General features: G+C 43.5%; 1 protein-coding gene across 1 annotated transcript in view; it reads right to left on the bottom strand.

Moving 5' to 3' along the window:
- Positions 1-10721, bottom strand: part of ANKRD44 (ankyrin repeat domain 44) — a 74924-nt gene extending 64203 nt beyond the window's left edge. The window contains exons 1-2 of the mRNA XM_054381513.1: positions 10686-10721; positions 1980-2058 (exon numbers count right to left, since the gene is read on the bottom strand). Coding sequence (XP_054237488.1) covers positions 1980-2058; positions 10686-10721 — 115 coding nt within the window. The remainder of the gene's footprint in view (positions 1-1979; positions 2059-10685) is intronic.
- Between the last annotated feature and the right edge of the window lie 16231 nt (positions 10722-26952).

The raw sequence follows: 26952 nt of genomic DNA, 5'->3' as shown, positions 1-26952 counted from the left end.
CACGGTAGTCATCCACCCTATAAAACATGCATTTTAAAACAAGCCGTCTGTACAGAAAAGCCCCTCCTCAGTCTCTGCCCTAGGAAAGGCTGGACCTCTGGATCTGAAAGAAAGGCTTGGCTGTTGGATTTGCCCTGTGAGGCTGAAGCACACAATATAACATCTAGAGTTACAGATAAAACCAACAGAGAGAAAACTTTCTGTAATCCACTCTTCTTTAACATGGCTGTTCTGGAATCTTTGCCATCTTGCATTCTGAAATTTTTCTGCCAAAAGAGGAAATGAATCTGAAATTGCCTCTGCTCTCTGGCGAGCCGAAATAAACAACCTGATGCTGGCTTTCAGTGGTGAACTTAGCATCTCTTTATCCTAACCAAAGTACAATTTTCCATCCAGCACATCTGCCAGACCCACAGGTCCCTAATAAACCTAGATTCTGCAGCCCAGATCTCCAAAACGAGGGAAGGCCAACAGAGGAAGGAAACTCTACTCTTTAACCGATTAATGACATCATTAATGTGTACCTTTCAACCTCCTAGCATGAAAAACAGAAAAAAAAAAGGAATGCCCCTCAAAACACCCTTTGAATTCTGCACACTAGGAGTCTGCTATGACTTATTCGTACTTTTCAAGAGGTGTCTGCTTTATGCTGTGTTCTGACATATTGTGATCATGTCTTTTGTCACCACAACAGTTTGGAAGTATTTTCTTTGTTTGTTTACATACATTCCATTCTCAAATCTACTCCCCAAATCAATGTCCTAACTCTTAGACTCATGCTTCTAACATAAATACCACTTACAATTCATTCAAACTATTCCATAACAATTTTTACTCAACAGGGATTACGGCTGCATTTCCAATATGTGCTTTGGCATGTTTCTGAATTCACAAATACCATCAGTTCAAATGATTTACAAGTTTTAAAAAAGTTAAAACGTGCTCGCTTTATTAGTTCTGCTCAGTCACTGCAAGTTTTATAATTCTATCCCCAAACTTAAACAGATTTTCCAAGTGTTACAGTTTGAAACTAAAGTTTAGTTGTAAATGGAATTTTCCCAAGGTTTCGTACAGTACAAGATGGGTAGACTGCTCAGAGTTGACATTATAATAAAGATAAGTCTACCTAATTCAATTGGTCTGAAGAATAATAATAAATAGGTTAAAATGGAATTTTCCCAAGGTTTCTTACAGTACAAGATGGGTAGACTGCTCAGAGTTGACATTATAATAAAGATAAGTCCATCTAATTCAATTGGTCTGAAGAATAATAATAAATAGGTTAAAAATCATCCCATCTGAGTATTGAAAAGCTTATAGCTTGCAGCAGAGTTATTTTGCGCTCTCTTGACTCTTAGCTGCTGGATCTTGCTGCTTTGCTTGTAGGATCCGGGCTGTGCTATATTCCTTCTAACCTTGGGCCTTTTCTATTTGGTTTCTGTAAGAGGTACAAGGGGAAGGGGGAGACCAAACTTTTCTTGGGGCCCTCTGTCCCTAAGGGGAGGGAGGGGCTGCACACAAGGGGAACTTGTGTGAGCTGTTAAATTGTATATATATATATATGTGTGTGTGTGTGTGTGTGTGTGTGTGTGTATATGTAAATACATTTTCTACATGCTTATTGAGTTTCATACAGTTATATTTAGGAGTTTTTGTAAATACAATTCCATTTTAACTTCCAAATTCTGAGTGTGGTGGGTTTGCTCTCTAGGGGCAGATTTACCAAAAGATAAACGGATGGGGGGGGATCTAATTCAACCCACAACACTAAGCCTGAAACAACTGCAGCCAGCCCTGTGAAACTCAGAGCTGACACTGCCCAAAGCTCACTCGTGTTTTCCTTGTAGCTTTGAAATTAGCCAATTTACAAGTTGGTACCACTTGTAGCTTTGAAATTAGCCAATTTACAAGTTGATACCACTTGTAGCTTTGAAATTAGGTAATTTACAAGTTGGTACCAGTGAGGGACACCACCTTACCTGACAAAATGAGCAGCTCAATGATGTCTGCATCCCCCAAGAATGATGCAACATGAAGAGGGGTTCGTTTCTCAGCATCCTACAAAACCAGAGATTGGTCACTTATAAAACACAGTCAATAACTGCAAGTGTTAGCATTGAAGAGCTATGGATTTATACAGAGAGTGCTTGGTTTTGAAGCTATGTGTATTTCTGTTTGACTAGAACAAAATTCAAGGGCTGAACAACACACTTCCTCCCAATAATCCTCTACTTCTTTACCAATTTGTTTCACCAGACCATACAGAGATATTGCCTTTACTCTGACACCCTGATCACAGGAAGATCAGATCAAACCTAAAGTGAGGAAAAGCATCATCTTTGGGTCTCTTTGGGAAACTTTTTTCACTCTTCAGTACTGCAGTGACACATTTCAGATGTTTCTGGACGTCATCCTTTCTAACGTATTTTGCATTAATAACATAAAACCAGACTCTTCAGAAGGAGAACAGTTTGGAACCACATACAAGGACAAGCAGCAGCCCTTGTAGTCTAGAAAGATTCTTACACATAATTTAGCCTGGCTTTCTACAGGAGCTCAGAATGGGCCCAGTGCATACCTTAATCAACCTTTACATAAAGAAAATATTACCAGTGAGGGCTGTGCCTTTAAACTTACAAGAATTGCTAATAATGATACAACTTCTGAAATATATCTACTCTTCACTTGATTTTTATAATTTTCAGCCTCAGGGAGTCACTACTTCAAGATTTTCCCTTCTGAAGTCAAGAAGTGCAAATGCAGTGTTCATAAAATACCCTTTTATTTATTGCTTTATCCAAATGATTCCAGAACATCGAGCTTTAAAACAAACTTCTAAACATAGGAATATGGGCAATCAAAGAACTGCTAATCATGCATTTGACCCCTGTTTCCAGTCCTAAAAAGACTTCACTTTAGATTCTTAGCCACTAATAGAAAAAGCTTCAGTTGAACTTGTCAAATTACAACCCAGCAGCTTTAAATAGTATAAGTTGGTAACAGATTCAACGCCTCCTGCAAATTATACCACCACAGCAACCCCACCAGCCTTTACATCATCTTCCTGAAAGATAATTCTGAGCCTGTCAAGTAAAATATCACTTTAAACGTGTCCAAGAGGTCATCAACTGCAAGCTGGTCTGGACTACCTTCAAAGTATGTTCTATATGTGAAGAAATCAGTGTGGCAGAATCATTTGTTGCGTGGATGCTGACAAGTGTTTGCCAGCACTGCAAGGCGCAGGAGCCACTGGTCACCAGAGTGAGTTACATTTATTGTTTTTCAAACACACATGATGTGTGTAGTCCTTCTGCTGCAGTAGGTTTTGACCTCACATATTTACATGGACATAAAATACTGATTACATGACACCCTGCTTGTCACAGGTCAGAGGGAAAACCACCAGAGAATTTCACCTCCTCTCTTCTCATCTGCTCTGCCCTAGTCAGGCCACATCTGGATTATTGCATCCAGTTCTGGGCTCCCCAGTTTGAGAGAGACAGGCAACTACTGGAGAAAGTCCAAAGGAGGTTACAAAAATACTGAGGGGCCTGGAGCACCTCTGTGAGGAGGAAAGAAAGGCTGACAGACCTGGAGCTGTTGAGCCTGGAAAAGAGCAGCCTGAGAGGGGATCTGATCAATGCTCAGCAACAGCTAAAGGGTGGAGAACATGAAGATTGGGCTAGACTCTTCAGTGGTGCCCAGTGACAGGCAATGGGCACAAACTGGAACCCAGAAGGTTCCATCTGAACAGGAGGAAGAAGATCTTTCCTCCGAGGGTCACCAAGTCCCTGCAGACAATCTGCACACAGCTGATGCAAACAGAGGAATTGGGGCATCTGCCTGTAGGTCCAACCGCACTCCTTGTGTACTCCTCAAAGCCAGGGACCACTTCAGTAAGACTGAAAGTGCTCAGTGGCTTTGCATCTGGCCCATGCAGTAACATCTGTTCAGCTGCACATGTCCTGATGACATGATGGTAGTAAAAGGAGTACAAAGAATTAAATCAATAAAGACAGAGAGATTGAGAGGGAAATAAATAACTAAATAAATATTGTCGGGGGGGGTGGTGGAATTTCAGCTCACACTGACACAATAAATAAGGAAAACAAGAGAGGAATAAAAAGTTTGTTTGTCATTTCAGGGGGAAGTCTGGCAACACCCCAAACCTGAACACACATTATCAAGGAAAGGAGTTGGGGGAGGGAGGAATAAATGGTAACAGGATTACAAATAGCATTAACAATCAGGCCTGCTACAAGCGCAGTTCTCAGCGGAACAAAAGGTCACTAAGAGACAGTAGATAAGCTAAACAATGGCTAGAAAACTGTGCTGAAGTGAGATAAACATTCCCTCCCCAAACCTGTATTAAGTGACTTACAGAAAAGATGCTGCTGCATTTCAACATCACCTGTACACGTTTTCTTTTAGAAAGTACAAAGAAAGTAAATTAAGAATCTAACAAGCATGCAGTGGAGGACAGGAGGCCTCAGCAAAAAAACACTCAACATATGCTTGAATTGTTGAAGTGACACTGATAAGGCCCTTCACAGGCTTCAAGTTAGTCTAGTCATAAGTGCTTTACTGGATCAGAGCCTCACAGCACACAGAGATTAGCAGGACAGTGATGAATCATATCAGCACAGGTAAAATATTCAGGCATATCAAGAAGGCAGCCAGCAGCTTCTCCTCAACACAGCCTACATCTCAAAGGACATAATGAATTTCAGCTTTTACATCAATGGCAGCTGTCCAGGTCAGAAGAGGTTTGGAACAGAGTTATTTCCTATTAAAATGCAGGTGCAACTGCTACAGAAAATAAATGTCTGCATCCTCTTTTTGTCACCCAGCTGCCTGAGCAGCCAACAGGAACAGATCAGCACAGAAGGAAGTGCCACAGAAACGGAGTTAATGAAGTGTTTGGATTCCTACCACCTCCCAGCAGGCAGCAATCTGCCAGGGTGGCAGAAGGAAACAAACTGTGTTAAGAGGCACATGAATGGTCACAACTTCCATTGATACAAGGCTAACCAAAACAACAGAAGCAAACCTCCTGCTCCCTCATTTACTGTTGTTTTCATCAGAATACACCTTACCGAAACAGCACGATGTAGCTGATACCATTAAAACACAAGGCAAACATTCAGACACAGCTTGACTTCATGAAAATTCATTACTGGGAAGTGGTTAGAACTACTGAAGAGCCTAAAAGCAAATGAGCAACTACATCTTAGTCTATTTACAACCATTTAGAGCCAAAAGTTGATTCTGTGCAAAGCAAATCTCTGCTACTTCAGAATTTCCTCCCTCTCACAGATGCTTTTACTAATGCCTGTAATTCACAAAGCAAATCCAGCTGGGAGGTGAAAGTGAACTCAGGCCTGGTGCTCCTTCTTCTGCTCTTACCAAGCACAGAAGTTCCTGTCTCAAAGTGCAGATCCTGTTTCCAGCACCTTTCATCCCCCTAGTCTTCAATTCAACCTCAGAAACAAAGAGTTTTCTGGATTGAGTCTTTAATTGCCAAGTGCCCATGAGGTGGAAGAGGCAAACACTTTGATCTTCCAGAGACAAAAGAAGTTATCTTCCCTCTCCTCCCCCATCTCACACTTCCATCAGGCTGACAATAGCTTGCATGCTAGAAAAAGATCACTTTTTACATTAATTACTAATCTCAGATTGATACTGCAGAAACCTCATTGAGCAGTGAGTTTCCAGTGTAAGGCTCAAAGGCTGGAGTTGGTTAACTCCTCCATTTCTATAAATGTACTTTCGACTTGGGGAAAGGAAGTGTTGATGGCAACATCGCTTGTGAGTGGATGGGAAAAGCAGACTGCAAAAATGGATGACTTTGGAGAAAATGAAGCAGCTACAGCCAAACCCTGCCATGTCTCAAACATTTTGAGGACAACTTGTTGCCACAGAGCAGCAGCATGGGTAGAGTGACAAGCGTAAAGATAGGTAGATAGGTAGATAGATAGATAGATAGACAGAAAGAAAACTTAATACCTGCTAATATACTAACATGCTGTAGAAAGCAACTCCCAATATTTCAGACACTCAGGATATGCCAACATATCCTCTCCACACATCAGACATCTTTATAAAACATAAAAAAATCTATTTGTTTTCTAAAAGAAAAAATATTTCTTCTAAACATGCTGGTTGCCTCATATCACAAACATCAATGCAATTTTAGTGTTCAATTTCCTTACAGTCTTGTGAATTGTTCAATATTTCCTTCTGTAGGAATAAAAAATAATAAATTAAGTGGCCAGCAGGTTGAGAGAGGTGAGTCTTCCTCCTCTACACTGCTCTTGTGAGACCCCACCTGGAGTACTATGTCCAGTACTGGAGCCCCTATTACAAGAAGGACATGGATGTGACAGGACATGTCCAGAGAAGGGCCACGAGGATGAGCAGAGGGCTGGAGCACCTCTCCTATGGAGACTGACTAAGAGAGCTGGGATTGTTCAGTTTGGAGAAGTGAAGGCTCTGAGGAGACCTTATTGTGGCCTTCCAGTATCTGAAGGGGGCCTACAAGAAAGCTTATGAGGGACTTTTTAGGATGTCAGGTAGTGATAGGACTTGGGGGAATGGATCCAAGATAGCAGAAGTTAGATTTAGATTAGATGTTAGGAAGAAGTTCTTCACCATAAGGGTGGTGAGACATTGGAACAGGTTGCTCAGGGAGGTGGTAGAAGCCCTGTCCTTGGATGTTTTTAAGGCCAGGCTGGATGTGGCTCTGGGCAACCTGAGTGGAGGGTGTCTCTGCCCATGGCAGGGGAGTTGGAACTGGACGATCCTTGAGGTCCCTTCCAACCCTGACAATTCTGTGATTCTGTGGGAAGAGCTGGAAAATTAACAGAATATGAAACAGTACTACTAGAGTATAAATACCCACTGAGAACACAGCTATGACCTAGCAGGAAACTGTCATACTGTGTCAGAGCAGAAGCTTTCCAAAGTTTTCGAGTAAACCCTCCAGAAGACCTTCCAGCACAAAACTACATCTAGAAGAGGAGCATTTGTTTCCGGGATAGCTTCATCCTCCTGTGAGACTCTATAGTGCCAAACAGAAAACCATCATTCCTTGGATGAGAGCAGAGATGAGGGTTTGGTTCCCAAGACTACTGAAACTCCACCACATGATGGTCCCAAGTCATGCACGTCACTACAAAACTGAACCACAAGTTGGGTTTCACAGTAGCTATCCCAGGCAGGCATGCAAAGCCTTTCAGACCCACAATCCTGACTGTGTGTATGTAAACTTGCACCCTCAGACACTCCTGCCACCTCAAAAAGTAATATTACAGAAATATACAGAACTTTGTGTGCATGTGAAGACCTGGATAGAGGCTGAATTCTCCTCAAAAAGGCAGTCCTGAAAATCAGCCTTACCAAGAAGGATAATGAGAAAAAGAAGTCATAAACAGTATGTGTCCATGTCTATCCAGAAGAACTTCCTTCTTGCCTTCTTTATCCTGTGACAAACCACCCTCTAAATACTTTCTCCTGCGTGTAAGGTCCTGCTGGTGCAGACATTGCCTTAAAGAGTCTCACTGCTGAGGGGAAGGGATTTGTTATTTATTTTCCTCCAAACATGAATGCAAAAGAAGACATTCTGGGAAATGAAAGGTTTGCATAAATTTTGAGGTTTAGGGTTTTATCCAAGAGAAAAAGCAAGATTAGGGAATAAAGAGGAAAAGTAGAGAGGAATAAATGTCTGGTTTGGCTTGCAAGTGTCTCACAGAATCAGCTGGGTTGGAAGGGACCTCTAAAGGTCATCTAATCCAAAGCCCCTGCAGTGAGCAGGGACATCCTCAACTAGATCAGGTCACCCAGAGCCCAGGGATGGGGCCTCAACCACATCTCTGGGCAACCTGTTCCAGTGCTCAGCCACCCTCATTGTAAAGAACTTTTTCCTAATATCTAATCTAAAACTACTCTTCTCATCAGTTATGAGGAAGAATAACTGAAGGGGGGTTTGCCTTTTTTGTTTTAGTATTTTGAAGGGAAACTAAACTTGAAGACTGAGATGAAAAAGGAAATTTCACAGGGACATTGCATGCAAGAATCAGACTCTGCATACAGAAGATGTTTCACAGCTGCTATATTACGAATTCCAGCTAAGCAGAGGTGAACACTAGATCCTATGTAATCCCTAGATGAGGCTCTGCCCCGTTCCATCACACTCTTTTCAAAGTGAAAAATCACCCCAAAATTCCCCACCTACACAGACAGCATGATCACTCGGATATTTCTACATGTAGCAAGCAGCAAGGGAAGAGGATGTCTGCCTAAGGCTAATCTGGTGGTCTGGATGGTCCACCCAAATGTTCCAAATGCCCTGGGACAGATTCTCCATGTGGTTTGGTTTTCTCTTTTTTCCTGCGTACCAAACACCTCTCTTACTGCAGCTTCCAAAAGCCATTTTTAAAACTTCAGAACCTCCCAAAAGCTTGCTGCAGAAACAGTTTAATTTCATTTCCCTGTCCCACCTATAGCTGAACTACTCCAGTCTTAACACAGTGGACTGAAATAGTCATCAAAGGACAAATCTCTGCCAAACATTCTCAGAGCTTCCTCTCACGTGAGCAGCCAAGCACTAGAGAAACACTAACATGGAAGTAATTAAAAACACCCTCAAAATAGCAGCACAAGCACACGGTGTACATTGCCAGCTCACAGCACATGAGGGAAAATGCCACCTTTGGAGCTTCCTTTAGTGAAGTTTGAAGCACTTGACACTTGTCTGCAATCACCATCCAGAATACAACCTTGAGAATTCACATTGATGTATTTTTCTAATTACTCCAAAGAACAGGTTTGGGTTTTGCTCCTGACAAAACAGCCCTGCAGGCAGGATGGACTTTCAGCACCTTAAGCAGGATACTGGGAACAACCAATGAATTATTCTATCGAGCACTATCTAGAAAATACATATTCCTCATATAACATCACACCTGACATTTGAGAGCATCTCCCTAGCAACCATCACTTGTAGCCAAAGGATAGAAAAAACCTTTCAGAAGCGTGTAACAACCTTGTACAGGAAATGCTATTTTGAAAAGCCAACATGAAATAGGGAGGAAATTTTAGGACTGTCATGCTCTCCTAGGTTGTTGGGGTTTTGGGTTGGTTTACTTAGGGTTGGCTTTCATTCGTTATCTTAACACCATGAAGAAAAACAAATAAGGAGGAAACTCAAGAGAAATGGTTACAGAATTTCAGCATGGTGAGGGTTGGAAAGAACCTCTGAGAATCATTTAATTCAACCTCTCTGCTAAAGCAGGGTCACCCAGAGCAGGTGCCCAGGATCACAATATACAGGTAGGGTTTGAATCTCTTCAGAAAAGGAGACTCAACAACCTCTCTGGGCAGCCTGCTCCAGGGCTTCAGCACCCTCACACCAAAGAATGTTCTTGCCCTGTTCAGATGGAACCTCTTGAGTTCTAGTTTGTGCCCCTCGTCCTATCAGTGGGCACCACTGAAAAGAGTCTGGTCCCATCCTCTTGCTGCCCATCCCTTAGCTATTGATGAGCACTGAGAAGATCCCCTGTCAATCTGCTCTTCTCCAGACTAGACAGCCCCAGGTCTCCCAGCCTCTCAAAAGAGAGATGCCCTAAGGAAGCACTTTTAGGAACTTACTTTGAGAAAATAAGCAGGTACTGATTATCACAGGGAAAGCCTAAAGGCAAGGTCTTCTTTGCACAGATTGCCCATTTAAAACAGCAGCAAGTATTTCCTTGCCAGCAAATGGAGTGGAGCCCCAGTTAACCAGATCTGTAGAACTACTCCTCCAGCTCCTTTCTGCAGCTCTGAACCAGATAGCTGGACCCCACTGCCTGCAAAAGCTGCAATGTCAAGACTGTACCACATAAACTGCTGGTGTAGCCATGACTAAACTGATGCCTTTATGTCAGAGAAAGACATTAAGAAAAGGAAGGTTGATTTAAAATTCCAGGAAACACCTGGAAAACACCATTCTGCTTCTGCTTTATATTCTTTCACCACTTTCAGAGGCCACAGACTGGCAGGGTTCATTCTAATAGGATGGATGTAAGTTAAAATTAAAGAGGAAGAAAGAAAAACCCCACAACTTCTGTTGTGAACATACACTGAGTTCAAGTGGTGATGATCATCTTTTTCTCTGCCAAAAAACATTAACTACTGCTTGTTTACAGCTGTTCACCATTGTTCTGGCTAGAATAAGCCAATCTGCAGAACAGCAATTCCTTTGTGGACAAACCCTGGCCAGAATACTGCTTCCTTGCTCTGAGTGCTGAGACCTATAGTAAAGCTTTATTTCAAGCACAGGCAAATGCTGAATAACAGCTTCCGATCTGTGGAGACTCTTCGTAAAAAGAAACTCCACAGGGAGTAAAAAATATGCAGCTTTCAGCTGTTTTCATTCAGTTTTCTCAGTAAGAGAGAAAACAGTGTCCCTGACTGACCTGCTCATTAGGAATAATTACCATACACTTCCAAAATGTAGGCACCTGCTGGAGATAATTATATTCCAGACTGCTGATTAGGATTCCACTCAAGCCCCAAATCTCTAACTTCCAAATATTTTCCATTCTGTTATGTGTTAATTAGTAAGGGCATGATTAATACTGCCATCGCAGCAATTCATAAACATGGTTCTTACATATCATGGGCACGTGAGGTGCCAAGTCACATACCAAGGCGTTGACATCCTCAGTTTTGTAGATCAACATCCGTATCTCTTCTGGATCACCACTGAAAATCGCTTGGACCAGCGGTGGCTAGAAAAGTGAAACAGAAGAAACATCATTAGAGGTTGGTTTGTTTGCTGCCTGTTGAAAAGGAGAATGTTATTATTCCAGCTAACATGTACTAAACGCTATCTGCACACATTGTACGACCCCAGCGACAAATCACTGAGAGCCTCTCAGCAGAGCTATCAATTTGCTTGAAGATGAACTGAAACCACCAGGATGTTTGGACGTCTAATGAGGCTGAGGGCGGGGGGGAGGGGTGTGTGCACAAACAGGGACCCCCGTTAGAATGGCAACAACATGCAATTAGCCCAGATGTTCTCTTTGGCATGTAAGAGGAAAACTAATTACATCAGACATCGCTGCACGCTTGCTGTTGGCACAGCTTGATGGTCATGCCATCCATATTTAGAAACAGGACATTATGCAGATAATGAATTTCTGGGCAATTACTAAGCATCTTGTATCTTTTTACTGAATAAATAAGCAAGGAGCACGGCTAATTTTAACCACCCAAGAAGCTAAATAATTATCGTATTATCTGAAGTCTGTCATTATGCTGTTATGAATCAGAGTGCATAAATAAATAACCAAGCATAGGGGAGGAAGAATGTGCCATGCTCCTTCTTCCAGCAATGCAGGCATCACTGCCCAGCAGCAGGAGGGAGCTCTCCCTATGCTCAGATGCTCCCTTACACATCCAGAGCTTTCAGCCCTTCTGCTAAGGTTTGCCCTGGATCCCCAGCAGCAAAGAGCCAAGCTGCTACCCAAGCTGGCACAGCACAACCTGCTGAATTGAAAGAACAAAACCCTTGCTGCTGAAGACTCAGAATAAAAGGCACAAATTATAAAAGGTAGTGGAGAATAAATCTTAGGAAGAGCAACTGAAGGAGCTGGGGCTGCTTAGTTTGAAGAAGAGGAGGCTAAGAGGAGACCTCATGACTCTCTATAACTACTTGAAGGGATGTTGTAGGGAGGTTGATGCTGGTCTCAGCAATAGAACAAGAGGGAATGGCCTCAGAGAGCAACAGGGCAGCTTTAGACTGGACATTAGGAAACTAGGAAATTAGAAAGAGTGGTCAGACATTGGAACAGGCTGCCTAGGGAGGTGGTGGAGTCACCAACCCTGGATGTGTTTAAAGGCCATTTGGATGTGGTGCTTGGGGATATGGTTTCAGGGTGAACCTTGCGGAGGAGGGTCAGTGGTTGGACTTGATGATCCTGGGGGTCTTTTCCAACCTGGATGATTCTGTGAAGGACATACAAAGTAGAAGGGGTTATCTTTAGGGTCATCACAATGTATGGTGACTCTAAGGTGTACATGGTTATTTAACATCCATTGGTGACACCCAGAAGCAGACAGTGAGCCCATTTCCACTGTCACCCCTCTGGAAGGAAACACATGGCCTCCCTGGTCTCACTGCCAGCTCCAGGCTGTCTCATGGTCCTGTTAGATAAAAAACCCAGCCTTTTGGTGCTATGCAATCACCACAATATAAAATAACCCTGCAAAGTGGACGCACACATGCCTACTTACAGAATCATAGAATGGTTTGAGTTAGAAGGGACCTTAAAGATCATCTAGTCCCAACACACGCCATGGACAGGGACACCTCCTACTAGACCAGGTTGCTCAATGCCTCATCCAACCTGGCTTGGAGTTTCTATAACTTCTTTGGGCAACCTGTTCCAGTGCCTCACCACCCTCAGGAGGAAGTTTCTCTTTCTATTATTAGGAAGAATGCCTCCTACTTAAGCACATAAAACCCACAACAGTTCTTAAAGCCCTGCAAAATTTAACTATCTTGTAAACAAATTATCTCAAAATCCTCAAGCAAGCTGGATGAATGGAGAAAATACGATTTCTACCCCCCATCTTTTCACTGCAAAATCCATCACATCCAAATGTGGAAAGCACGTTTCTAAGCTGATGGTGTCTATTTTAAGACATATTAATCCCTTATGTCCTTGAGAAGGATTCACCCTGGAATTTCATTCTTGCCACTCCGCCAACGGAAAAAGGGATATGGTAGCTTCTTCTCTCACAGCTGCCTGTAGTCTTACATATTGCAGTGGATGTGGAAGAAAGGGAGAGAGAGAAAGAAAGAGAGAGAGAGAGAGAGAGAGAGAAGGAAAAGGAGAAAATGAAAGACAGAAAGAACGAAGTGAAATTGCATTTTAATGTACCCCTTTAGCACACTTCCATCCCAGCCCACATCAGAACAGCCACAGGCTATTCCCTACCAGAATACTGTGTCCAGTTTTGAGCTCCCCAGTTCAAGAGAGATGGGGATCTGCTAGACAGAGTCCAACAGAGCTACAAGGATGCTTGCAGGACTTGAATACCTCTCCTGTGAAGAAAGACTGAGAGAGTTGGGGTTGTTTAGTCTTGAGAAGAGAAGGTTAAGAGGAGATCTCATGAATGTCTCTAAATATCTGAGGGGCAGGCGTCAGACTCTTTTTGATAGTGCCCAGAAATAGGAGAAGGAACAATAAGTGTAAGCTGGAACACCTCAACATTAGGCGACACTTCTTTACTGTGAGGGTGACAGAGCACTGGAACAGGCTTCCCAGAGAGGTTGTGGAGCATCTTTCAAGACCATCCTGGATGCATTCGTGCGGGACCTGCCTGGGTGATCCTGCTTTGGCAGGGTGGTTGGTCTAGATGATCTCTAGAGGTCATCTCCAGTGCCTAACATTCTATGATTCTAAGCTGAATGACAACACAACCCTGTGGCCAAGCAACAAATCCCCACAGCAGCTGGGCTGAGTCACTGCACAGGAGACTTCAAAGTGAGGTACCACCACCAAGAGGAAAATTCACCTGTTTAAAGCAGTTCCAGCACTGCTACAGGTGGCATTCTTTTAACGGGCAGAGGGTAAAGTGCTGTGCGCTGTCACATTAAAAATCAAAGCAAAATCCACAATAAGGCTGTTTGACCCTTCTTCCAGAGAGGTGAACCAGATGCCTGGATTTACAGGAAATGTTTGACCTTTGAGTTAGCAGCAGCTACTGAACAGAAAAGCAGAATAACGCTGTGTTCTTTAAGCCTGTGACACATACAAGACCCTCACCTCCATTCCTGCTCGCCATAGCGCAGTCACCTCTCCATGCGGTTCCTGCCATTGAACCCCAGCACTGCTCGGGCCTCCCCAGCAGGGGTGCAGGCTCACACTGCGGACACACAGGATGGCTGCCGTTTGCAAAGCCTCAGGCCTGCACACTGAGGCCCCTTCAGGGCTACGAAGATGCTGAGGGGCCTGCAGCACTTCAGAAGCGTAGATTCATAGAATACCCAGCTGGATGGGACCTCAAGCATCACCTAGTCCAAACTAATGAGGAAAGGCTGAGAGATCTGGGGCTGTTGAGCCTGGAGAAGAGCAGCCTGAGAGAGAGCTGAGCAATACTCAGCACGAGCTAAAGGGTGGGGAGCAAGAAGATGGGGCCAGACTCTTTTCAGTGATGCCCAGGGACAGGACAAAGGGCAATGGGCACGAACTGGAACCCAGGAGGTTACATCTGAACATGAGGAACGATTTCTTTACTGAGGGAGCCAATGCCCTGAAGAAGGCTGCCCGGAGAAGTTGTGGAGTCTCCTTCTCTGGAGAGATTCCAAACCCACCTGGATATTGCAATCCTAGGCAACCTGCTGTGCTTTAGCAGGAATATTTGGACTGGATGATCCCCAGAGGTCCCTTCTAACCCCCACCATGATGGGATTCTGGGACTCAACCCTTTTTTTCATGAAATTTGCTTGTTAAAAAATAATTACAATAGAATCTATCACTGCTAATTTGAACAGCAAGAGATGGAAATAACAGAGAATGATCAAAGCCTGTGAACTGGGAAGAACCTCTAAACCCAGTCCAGATTAATAACCATCTTGAGTCACTGCTGTGCAGCCTTCTCCACTTGGCCATTTTACTCATATCATTTCAGGATTTTACTTCATTTTTCAAAGGTCTTAGGTTTTGAAGTGAGAAATATATCCTTGTGAAGGAATTTTTATTACCTTTTAAGACACGCTTCTGTGCGAGATGCAGAGCCATGTATAATGCCCTGGTCAGGAAGAATCTGCCAGGCGTTTGCTGCAGCATCATTGCTGCAGTTTGAGGTCAGAGCTGAGAACGTGCATGCACATCCATCAGCATGATGGAAGAAGCAGTGCTCCATTCATCAGCTGACAGTGATGAAAGGGAGCTCATGCAGTTACGTACACGTTGATGATCACAGAATTACAGAATTGTCAGGGTTGGAAGGGACCCTCAAGGATCATCTAGATCCAAACCCCTGCCATGGGCAGGGACAGCCTCCACTAGATCAGGTTGTCCAGAGCCACATCCAGCCAGGCCTTAAAAACATTCAGGAATGGGGCTTCCACCACCCACCTGAGCAACCTGTTCCAGTGTCTCATCACCCTCATTGTGAAGAACTTCTTTGTGACATCTAATGTAAATCTCCTCTCCTTTAGCTAGGATCTATTCCTCCAAGTCCTATCACTACCTGACATCCTAAAAGTCCCTCCCCAGCTTTCTTATAGGCCCTCTTCAGATATTGGAAGGCCACAAAAAGGTCTCCTCAGAGCCTTGTCTTCTCCAAAATGAACAGCCCCAACTCTCTCACTCTGTGTATATAGGAGAGGAGCTCCAGCCCTCTGATCATCCTCATGGCCCTTCTCTGGACACATTCCAGGATGTCCATATCTTTCTCATAATAGGGGCTCCGGAACTGGACACAGTACTCCAGGTGGGGTCTCACCAGTGTGGAGTAGAAGGGGAGAATCACCTCTCTCAACCTGCTGGCCACACTTCTCCTGATGCAGCCCAGGACCTGGTTGGCTTTCTGGGCTGCAAGTGCACATGCGTGGCTCGTATTGAGCTTCTCATCTACCAGGATCCCCAAGTCCTTTTCTTCAGGGCTGCTCTCAAGCAATGATAGATATCCAATAACCTGAACAGATTATTTTCTTGATCTTTAGTGATAACCATGCACATGGATAAAAGACTTCAACTTTAAATAATTTAATCTTTTTCTTTTTAATCCCTGAAGAGCAAATAATACAACTTTTAAATTATCAAAGGATACAGTATATTTTTGGGTGTGACAAAATCATTAACATGTCATTTCATTAACAGAAGTATTCTGCTGTAAAATTCTTCAAATTCAGAAGATATTAAACACTCAGAATGAAGGAAAAAAATACACAAAAAGAAAGCAGAGAGCTGCCCTGCAGAAAAGGGCTCAGGGGTGCTGGTGGACAAGAAGCTGGACATGAGCCAGCAATGGGCACTTGTAGCCCAGAAGGCAAATGGCATCCCGGGCTGCATCAAAAGCAGCATGGCCAGCAGATGGAGAGAGGAGATTCTGTCACTGCTCTGCTCTGGTGAGACCTCACCAGTAGTACTGCAATCCAGCTCTGAAGCCCTCAACATAGGAAGGGCATGAACCTGATGGAGCAGGGTCAGAGGAGAACCATGAAGATGACTGGGGGGCTGGAATACCTTTGCTAGGAAGACAGGATGAGGGAGCTGAGGTTGTTCAGCCTGGAGAAGAGAAGGCTCCAGGGAGACCTAATAGCAGCCTTCCAGTACCTAAAGGGGGCCTACAAGAAGGCTGCAGAGGGACTGTTTACAATTGCCTGCAGTGATAGGATGAGGGACAACGGTTTGAAATTAGAAAAGAGCAGATTTAGATTGGATGTTAGTAATAAGTTTTTTTACCATGAGGGTGGTGGAGCACTGGAAGAGGTTGCCCAGGGAAGGAGTTGAGGCCCCATCCCTGGAGATATTCAAGATCAGGCTTAAGAAGGCTCTGAGCAACTTGATCTAGTGGAGGATGTCCCTACTGACTGCACAGGGTTTGTACTAAATGACCTCTGAAGGTCCCTTCCAACCCAAACCATTCTATGATTCCATGTCTCTTATTAGAATTCAGCAAGGGTGCAAGACTTGGAATGATGAACAGCTCATTCCTCAGCACTTGGGAGCTTCCACTTTGTTAAAGAGAGTTTCAGTTGGAAATACACACCAGCAGCTAACAGAAACCTTCCCATGTTACTTAGAACAGTAATTTTGTAGAAAAAGGTATGAAACTCATCAGTAGGTTTTACTAGAGTGTTCTTTACTTTCTTCTGTAATGAGCACAGCAGTATCTGTAGACATCTTCCAATGACTTCAATCCACCAGGTAAAATTACTGTTGAACTGAAGGCACAATGATTATTTTTAGCTTAAACCCAAATAGAAGAATGTCCTGTAGCTCAGCTGTCCATGCAGCAGACAAGCCACATCAGCAGAAAATATCCAGCATTAGGAAATTCTCCTCCATAGAGCTGTCAGCACAGAGGAAAGCCAAGACTCTTACCAAATAGCAGTGGCAGGACTCTGAACCGCAGATGAACTACGTCAGCGGCCTGTCTCAAGGATGTTTTTAATTACTGTGTCTGAAGTGGGTGCTGAAGAACTTAGCAAAGCAGTTAGTATCCTCATTGAGTAACTGTGACATGCATTAAAAATTTTGTCATGGTTTGATACCCTCACTCACTAACAAGGACTTATTTTAGCAAGATTTTGACTTGACAGGAAGCAGACCAGGGAAGGATGATCAATTCCCATGCCAATTTGATATCCCATACTGACAGCTACTCCTGTGAGTGAATAGGAGTTCTATATTGATCCTTCACTTGTTCTAATTGCATTACATCAAGCTGCTGGACTAAACACTTGGACATGTCCATGTACTCATTTCTCTTTAACTAGCAAGACAATGCAGCAAGATACATAATCATTTCAGAGTAGTATTGATTTTGTCAAGCACCTCTTGTTTTCTGCAGGTACTCACATTAATCATCATCACAGGGCTGTCTGCAGTGTCACATCACCTGCATCTATTTTCTGCCACTGGTCGGTGTCAGCACAGAGGCTACTCCACTTCCAAACGTGCATTTAGGACTTTCTCCCTGTGAGGGTACACCACATAAATATCCAAAATTCTCTTTTGACTTTCCCAAATGAGGAATCGTTAACTGGGTTTCTCTCAATTCTTAGAGCGCTGGTGCTTAGCATTTATACATGTCTGTGTATTTATACAAGCCTCACAATCTATTTCCCCTGCATCAGGGATTAGCCTTTCACTGTGTAAAATGGGTAAACACAAAGAGAAGTTCACTCTTGATTTGATAGTATTTCAGAGACTGTGTTTCATGTTATTGAAATTTCTATACACTGGCATCTGATAGCGAAGTACTTTCATGGAGCTAGTATTTGGAGAAGAACATCCTTGGATGGTTGCTAAAGGGTGTTTCAGAGCAATTGCAGATTTTTACTGAGCAACTCCTAAGGAACACTTGTCCAAGCTAGTGAAAGACCAGTGGAGAGAACCAAATCTGTCAGCAGATCCTCTGGAAGTACCATGGCCAACTGAGCAAACAGACATACCTAGGACATTTGTGCTGAGCAGTCAATAAATACCCTGGGCACCGCAAAAGTTCAAACATGGCAAGAAAAGGTGTTCAAATTAATTTAACTCTGCTTCTTAGGTCCTTCCAGTTTTTACAGTCTGGCCCAACTTTAGGAACTGCACATAATCCACTGAAGAAAGTCTCTGTGTCTACACATTGCTGCTTATCTCCATTTCTTCTGTCCTGTTTCCATGCTCAAGGACCAAACAACTCACACAACACAGAGGTATTCAACAAAACACAAACCAATACTCCTTAAAGTAACAACAACTCTGCATAGGAGTCTCTACACACTTCCAGAGATCTTCATGTTTTCAAGCTGCTGTTTAAAGGACACAAAAGAACTTTGTGTGCTCTGACACTTTCTCCAGACCAGTGAATTTACAACTCCATGCCTAAGTGCTCTAAGCTTCTCAGAGGGACACGCTGGGAAATTACCTTTCATCCAGGCCTAACAAACAGCTTTCTGCATCTTGTGGATGGAAAAAATCAAATCACCAGCTTTAGGTGAGCCAAGTATTTTGTTCTAAAGTTACAAATTCTCCTTCATTTCAGCTACTGTGTAGGGAAAAAATGTAGGATCAGTGGCAAAGGGCTGAAGTCATAGCAGTGAAGATGCCCAAAGCAAGACAGTTTGATGACAAGCTGACAAACACCTTCTACCCAGACTCTGGCTGTGAACATTCCTTACACTTGGAATGGAAAAGGACAATCTGAATTGCTCACAGCATGGTTCCATCCCGAAAAGGGAGCAGGGCTGCTGATAACATTACCCTGCATCACCTGCTTTTCAATAGTTTCCCCTCCATACCAGTAAGGCCTTTGTAATGGCAAATTGGAAACCCAAAGCTGGACTCCCAGTGGCGTCTGGCTCTTTGCTCCCAGACAGCAGGACTCCAGTGGCTTTTACTGCCTGGAAAACTGCAAAACTCTGCATCTCTAGACAGGTGGAGCAGGCAGCAGATCTAATTCTATAATTAACCATAATCCCAATTAATCCTTTATTAAGTGATGTGCAGAATATACTCCAGCTCCCTTTACTGTTTGCAAAGTAACAAGAAGAAGCCCGTCCACCCTGTCTCCCCACATCCTCTCATTCTAGTCCTCTCTGTTCTCAGCCCTATCCCTTCCTCTGCTTGCCTTCTCCTAGAGATTCCAACCTTTGCCTCTCTCTCTGCTGCCCCATTTCCATGCTGCTTAAGCAGGGGAGCTATAATTCTTAGACCTCAATATCTTGCTTAGTTCTTAGACTGGAACACCTTTAGAGGCAAAGACACACTTATGAAACACACACAAGTGAGAAAGAAAAAAAAACCCAAACAATATGAAAACTATCTGTGGAAAAAGCGTTCTAACAGATTGAGGGAGCTGAAACTTGAACACAACATTTATTTAGTCAAGCTTTTGTGATACTTAAAAAGGGAAACAGGCAGGACTGCCTCTGCCTGCGCGGTGCTGGCATTTCTGTCCGCACCATTTCTGATCCGCCGTTCCGGGCGGTGCAAAACAAGCCTCTCGGCAGAGCTATTTCTGGCTGTTAGCTTGGCTCCAGATTTTGGCTGCCTCCCATTTGTCATTACAAAGCCTATCAACCTCCCCAAGAATTGCTTATGTTTCCAGGTGAAGGGAAGGTTACATCCTGCCATTCCTGGAATCTTGACATTCCTCCACACACGAAAGGCGCTGTGAGTAGCTGATGTTTTGTTAAACTTTATCGGTTAAAGGCACTGAAATAACTCACAGCAAGTTAAATTTAGATTACTTCTAGAAAGGAAAAGAGCTAAGCATGTTTAATTCAGCTTGCCCAGTGTCCTTTCCTTCATTCTCATTACTGGAAGCTGCCTCCAGTCTCGATTTACATGGTGAGGTTTTGGTTTGCTTTTGGCAGTTGAGATTGGGGGGTGGTTTAAGTGTCTGTAGATCCTATCAGAAAAATCAGTTAATAAATATTGTCTTCAAGTTACATTAATCAAGTGGAGACAAAGACTGAGCACGCTGCAGACTACTTAAAACAAGAAAGCATTTTTTGAAGGAGATAAAAATAAACATTTGTTATGTTCACCAGCATTTGGTACCCATTTTAGCAGAGAAAAAGTCTGTCACACACAGCATAATAAGATTTGCTGGAATATCTAGAGACTGAGGATAATCAATCTAATGATGGTATCCTGAACTTTTCTTGTCCTCTTGAATTGGTTTGTTGAAAGTTTCTTGGGCTTTTGTGTCCATACAAAGTACGTGCTGCATAACATCTCAGAAGAGACATATCCACCACACCATTAAATAACAGTCATGGGATTGTAATGGCACGACTTAAAAAAGGATCCAGTCCTCTTTATACATTGCCAACAACTGCATTGCTAATCCACTGGAGTACCTCTTGTCACATCCATATTTTGACTCACAGGGCTTTTGCCTTTTCTTTTTTTTTTTTTTCTTTTTCTCTTTTTTTCCCCCTCCTCCATAATCCATCATTGAGGCAGGAGCACAGAAGAAGGCCTGGCACCAAAGCAGTGTTGCTGAACAAGAGCAGCACAAGGAGTAAAACCTCTGGGGCCATAAATTCCAGCTGGTGTAAATCAGTTGAAGTGAACTCCCAAGTGAGAGGCACGTTACACCATGTGTCAGCAGAGCCTTGTGCTTTCTCCTCATCAGAACCATGGCTGAGAGGTGGCCAGGCAGCACGAGTTTATGATCCTCGAGAGAAATAAAACAGCCAGCAGCAGGGCAGAGCAACAGCAGCCTCAGACAGGTCTGCTCCTCACTAGAGGTTTAACGAAGCAGCTGGGGAGAAGCTTACTTGAAAAACATCAACACTGCTGAAAGCTTTGTTTCCTTGCTTGTCTTCCAAGACATTCTGAGCACACCAGCAATATGTATTTCTTAACCAATTGCATAGGTGTTGAATTCCACAAAAAAACCAAAACAAAACCAAAAAACCACCACCACAAAAAGAGTATTAAAACTAATTCATCTGTGCTGTAGGGGAACAAATGGGTTCATACTGGTCCAGAGCTGGTCCATCTAAACTGACCCATCTCTTCATTCAGTGGCCCCACATCCTTTGGAGACAGTTGGCACCCTGCCTTCCCCCAGCTCTACCAAGGAAGGGGTAGGGGGGGCTGGGGAGAGGAATAGCAGAGAAACGGAAATGTTGCAAATTTATCTTTCTTCAGTTGCTCTCTTACGAAGCTATGACTTACCCCTCCTCTCTCCCTTGCTGAGGTAAGCATGAGCAAAGGCTGCACAAAAACTGCAGCTGGTTTAAGCAACCTTTTCATATGTTCCTCCTTCAGCAGGGCAGCACGGAAAGAGCTGCCTTTCATCCTGTGTCCTGGACACTGCAGTGTAATAGCACAGTGAACCTCTGTTTGCACTGTAATTAAGTGCTATATGTAATACACGCAGCATGCATTGATATTAATCACTCTAATAAAAATCTTTTCAGTTTTAGAAAATTAATCCTGATTTAGAGAACCATCAAGTAGCATCTGATCCTGAAAGATCTTAAAGGGTAAGAGCAGGACTTCCGCTGGTTAACAGGGTCTGGTTTGTATTAATGTGCACACAAAGAAGGCAGCTATGGAACAGAGAATGCCCTATGAATTTGCAGATGCTTCTGATCTACAAGGACATTGGAGGGCAGGGTCAGAATTTACAACCACATCAACAATTTATACAGAGGACTGGGCTGGAGGAAGATGAGAACAATGCTCAGCATGGAGGAGAAGACAGCATGCCTGGCAATGAGAAATCCAGAACTCATCTATGGCAGTTCTGTACAAGAAAGAACTCGGGACTCCAGTTTACTAGCTGAACAGAACTAAAACATGTTATGAAAGAGGAAGAGACCTTAAAATAGCAATGGGCTTGCAAAACACTCAGGAGTGCTTCCACACCACCCAGTGCTGCTTAGACTGTGGCTCGAGTGAGACATTTAGTTTGGGGCACCAGCTGACCTGAAGGCCAAAACAGAGCTCTAAATCATGATTTACAGGGAAAAAAGTCTAAACAGATCAGAGCTCCTCAGCCTACACAGAAGAAAATTTAAAGAGAACACAACAACAACTTGTAATAAAGGCTGTCACTAAAAGAAGTCATCTGGTTTTCCCATGCAGGCCTTACAGAGCTGCATGCAAGGAGGATGCTTTTGTGTTCCATTATAGACAATGCAAGCTAGGATGCTGGTTACCAGTTTGGTTGAGTTACAGTGTACAGCAGAAGACCATCATTTCAAAACCAAATCCAGTCCACCGATTACTGAGAGTCACAGCATCACAGAACATTAGGGGTTGGAAGGGACCTCGAAAGATCATCCAGTCCAGCCCCCTTGCCAGAGCAGGATCACCTAGAAGTAGTTCACACAGGAATGCTTCCAGGCAGATTTTGAATGCCTCCAGAGAAGGGGACTCCACAACCACTCTGGGCAGCCTGTTCCAGTGTTTTGTCACCCTCACAGTGAGAAAGTTTTTCCTTATGTTCACGTGGAACCTTCTGCGTTCCAGCTTGCACGCATTGCCCCTTGTCCTGTCATTGGACATCTCTGAACAGAGCCTGGCTCCGTCCTCCCAACATTGCCCTTCGCATCTTTATAAACATGAATGAGGTCACCTCTCAGCCTCCTCTTCTCCAAGCTAAACAGCCCCAGCTCCCTCAGCCTTTCCTCAGCAGGGAGATGTTCCACTGCCTTCAGCATCTTTGTGGCTCTGTGCTGGACTCTTTCAAGTCAAAGGGATTCTTTTCAGCAGGCTTCAGTAGTCAAGGGACTAAACATAGGAAAGTGAAAGAGCCCAAAGAAAATTCACATCATGCTTGCATAAATGTAAAGCTTAAAGAAGAAATGATAAGCTACAGCAGGCTGTACTTCCAGCGAAAAGCAGACTGCGCAGCTTCCAGCATTTTAGCTGGGTATGACAGCGTGAGAGGAGCAATTACTTAAATGATGTGGCACATGGTGCTAGAGAAATCTCTACAGCAATCAATAAAACCAGTTCTATTTCCAAAAGCTCAAGGCACACTAATGCATGGCGTGACCCCAGCAGAACCTTCAGACCCAGTTTCATTCACACCTCAGAAAGTCATGACAGCTCTGGTTTTCTTCATGAGTTTCTGCTAAGGACAGACATTTTGCAGTCACAACCTCACCTCCTCCTGAGCCTCATCTTCCTCTCAGCAGAGATCTGCAACACTTCGAAGGTCCTCCTGGCATGGATGTCTAAACCAAGCCCCAGACAATGGCAAATCTCTGGGGTCACTGAAGTGGTGTAAGGGAGGGACAAGTGACTTTAGGGAGCAAACTCCAAAACATCTGACTTGCTTGATCTTCCCATGATATTACAGGCAGGTGTAGACCAAGATCAAGTAATTTCCCCTTGCATTGCACATCAAAGTTGCCCCACCACCTGTTTCTTAAGCACTTCAACGCTGCTCATTCCTCTGGTGAACTGGTGCCAGCTCCAGAAACACTCAGAAAATCTCCCAGCTTATTTTTTCATACATGGCCAGTGCTAAACATACTTTAAAAGACACTAAACACTAATGTTTGGGTTTCCTGACTTCCTTCAGAGAAGCGCCCTCAAAGAGCACCACTGTCAGGCAGTGCTGCTTTCATGCAATAGTAAAAATCCTTTGCAGATTTTAGTCCCTGTATTTGTTTTCTCCATAGCTAATACAAAATTCAGACTCAAAATGTTTAACCACTGAGGCTGATGACAGTATGATTTCCCTTAATAGCAGAGTAACTATCTGTGAACACACAGATCAGCCTGGAACAGCATTTCAGCTCTCTTTGCATTAGGCATGCTACAGTTGGCATGGAGCTCTGCTCAACAACCGAAGCAGATGTTTTACCTCTATTTTGAATCTGGAATAGATTAGCAAAGCTAGCTTGATTCAACATATCCTGAAGATATCCTCATACTCATCGTCAACCAAATGATTGAAGCTGACAGGAACAGACAAAAATTTTAAAAAAGACAGAGATAAAACCCAAGCTTTGCTGATGAATGTGACACCAGGCAGCCAGGCCAAAGAAACTAAAGGGAAAATTAAAAAGGTTTCAAAATAGGCTTCACTTGAGAAATCAGATCAGGAGCTTTCAACTGTGATGCATCTGACTGTGACAAATCCAGCAGCTTCAAAATGACTTTGTACAGACCAAATTCAAACCAAAAGATGAGCTTGAGAGCTGTAATGAGCTGTTGGACCCTTTCTTACAATAAGCTACCCTCAGAAGTTATGAACACCTTTGGCCAGACCCTGTGTGGGAGGGCTTCCAGATGTGTCTGAGACCAGTGTCACAGTTTACAGTCAGTGTGCACCTTCCCTTCAGCACACACAATCCGACATGGAATCACAGAATTGCCTAGTTTGGAAAAGACCTCTAAGATCATTAAGTCCAATCATTAGCCTAACACCGACAAGTCAAACTATATCCCTAAGCACTACACCTACACGATTCTAAAAAACCTCCAGAGATGGAGACTCCACCACCTCCCTGGGCAAGCCATTCCAATGCCTGATAACCCTTTCAGAGAAGAAAATCTTAATATCCAACCCGACCTTCCCTTGGCACAACTTGAGGCCATACACATCAAATACATTGAGGCCCTATCAGAGAAAAGTTAGTCCTCAAAGAGAAGCATCAGCTAGAAGTGTAGGCATATGCATTCTCCTCAGCAAGGAAGCTCCTTCTACTCAGAGAGCTTCCTGCCACAGTCATAATCTCTTGCTGAAACCCTGAGAAGGGAGGCAAGAAAAAGACTCAGCACCCCACCTCCCTGCACAGCTAACTTGTGTACATGCAGTGCTCTCTTCGCCATCACTTCTAGCTCCTGCCACCCAAATCAGGGGGTGAGGTTTGCAGTCAGACACGGCTCAGCTACATTGGAGATCCTCTTGCCGCCTGCATCAAATCTAGGCACTTTGATCTCCTCTAGCCTGGGATAATCGTTGCCCACTTGGAGCTTTCTTTTGTGAAGGCTTGCTATGGGGGTGCTCAGCCACTCAGTGACCATCCCACAAGTCAAGCCCCACTCATTTCTGAATGAGCCTCATAAAAGCCTCCTTGCAACAGAGGAGGGCAAAGAATCGTCATGAGCAAAAGGGAATGCAAGAGAGGGAAAGAGTGCACTCCAGATGCCTTCTGCAACACAAGTGCTCAGGCAAGCCATAAAGCAAAAGAAAATGGAGTTGGTTCTTACTAAACTCTTTTAAACCCCAACCACAGGTGCCGCTTGTAATCCAACCCCATTTTTGTTTTGCTAGAGAGGCCACAGCTTATTAAAGCTGGAAGTTAATTAGACTTGCACAGCCTAACACTTCAGCTTCTCATTTATTTGATGTGAACCATTCCACTTCAAAAGTGAAAAACTTCCTATTGTGTGCTGTTCTGTTGTGCACCATGAGTCTGAGGCCAAAAGGAAAGCTTGTAGAAAGGAATACTTTAAAGCTTGACAAAAGGTAATTAGGTGGTTGTTTGGAGTGTTTCAAACAGAGGTTTCATATGAAAAAAAAACCAACAAATCTGTATCTTGAGTCTCTAATCATTATAGACTGTGAGTTCCTCTCCAGTTCTTTTGTCGATACTCCTCTTGTTGAATTTAGCCCAGTCAAAATATGAGACCTTAGAATAAAACAAAAAGCAATCCACCACCACTTCAGCCAATGCACGTCCCTGCTTGTTGTCAAGGCAGTACCAATGTGCTTTACACTAATTTGTGTCTCTGCTCTTAAGCTGGGCATTATTTTCAACACTTCCCTAATGACAAGAGCTGGTGACAGCTTGATCAACTACTTAATAAGATCAGGAGAGCTGAATAACAGAAACCTAGCAAACAATAAAACCAAAACACATCAGAGGATTTTTCCAAACCAGCCTGACTTCACCATTCTTTCACAATTCCTTGGTCACACCACTGCTGATGCCTGTGGTATCTGAACATCTTCTTTCAGCAGGGAGTTCTTTGAATCCTTCTGCCCATTGGAGAAGAGGGATGTTTGAGGAAGAGGACAGGGAACACATCTGCCCTGCTACGAGTTATGCCAGATGCCTTCTCTGAAAAGATGTCTTTCTGAGATCCTGCTATGAGAAATGGAACCCTGTGTGTATACAATAAGAAGCAGGTGTCAATTTCATAGTTTTCCTTCTAAATCCTATGCAAATGCCAAATCAGAGTCTGTGGAACTGAATGAGTAATCATGACCATTCATTTTCATAGTTCTTCACCACTGACTCAAGTAAAGTACTAGAGGCTAGCAAGATCTGAGAGCATCTAAGCCAGGAGCTAAGGCTCTTCACTTAGAATCACAGAATTATTATGGTTGCAAAAGACCTTTAAGATCGTTGAGTCTAACCATTATCTAACTCTAACAAGTCTGGAGCTCAGCTCTTCTTGAAGGAACTGGTCTAGTAAACTACTGTCCTATTTTGTTGTCAGGTTTGTCCACTCTCAGGCCACCCTGCTGCTCTGCTCTGTCAAACAAAGGAAATCTCTCTACATTTCACAGCCTCTAACTCTTAGTCCACGTGAAGCTCTCACCTGCTTTTTATGATGATGATTCAAGACCTGTGTGTCTCCTCCTCTGATGTCTCATTTACCCTGATATGTGTAGCTCACCGGTCACTGCCTGCCCAACACTTCAGAAGAGTATGTAGGAAAACACTGTCTTGCAGTGTTTACAGTTTTCAGGACAGGACAAACAAAGTGCATTTGAGGGCCACTTAAGACTGTCTGCACTGAAGCTGATGGC

Source organism: Indicator indicator, chromosome 5 (genome assembly GCF_027791375.1).
Source record: "Indicator indicator isolate 239-I01 chromosome 5, UM_Iind_1.1, whole genome shotgun sequence".
Classification (NCBI taxonomy): Eukaryota; Metazoa; Chordata; class Aves; order Piciformes; family Indicatoridae; genus Indicator; species Indicator indicator.
Note: the sequence above shows the minus strand (reverse complement) of the source record. Positions and strands in the feature narration are given on the sequence as shown.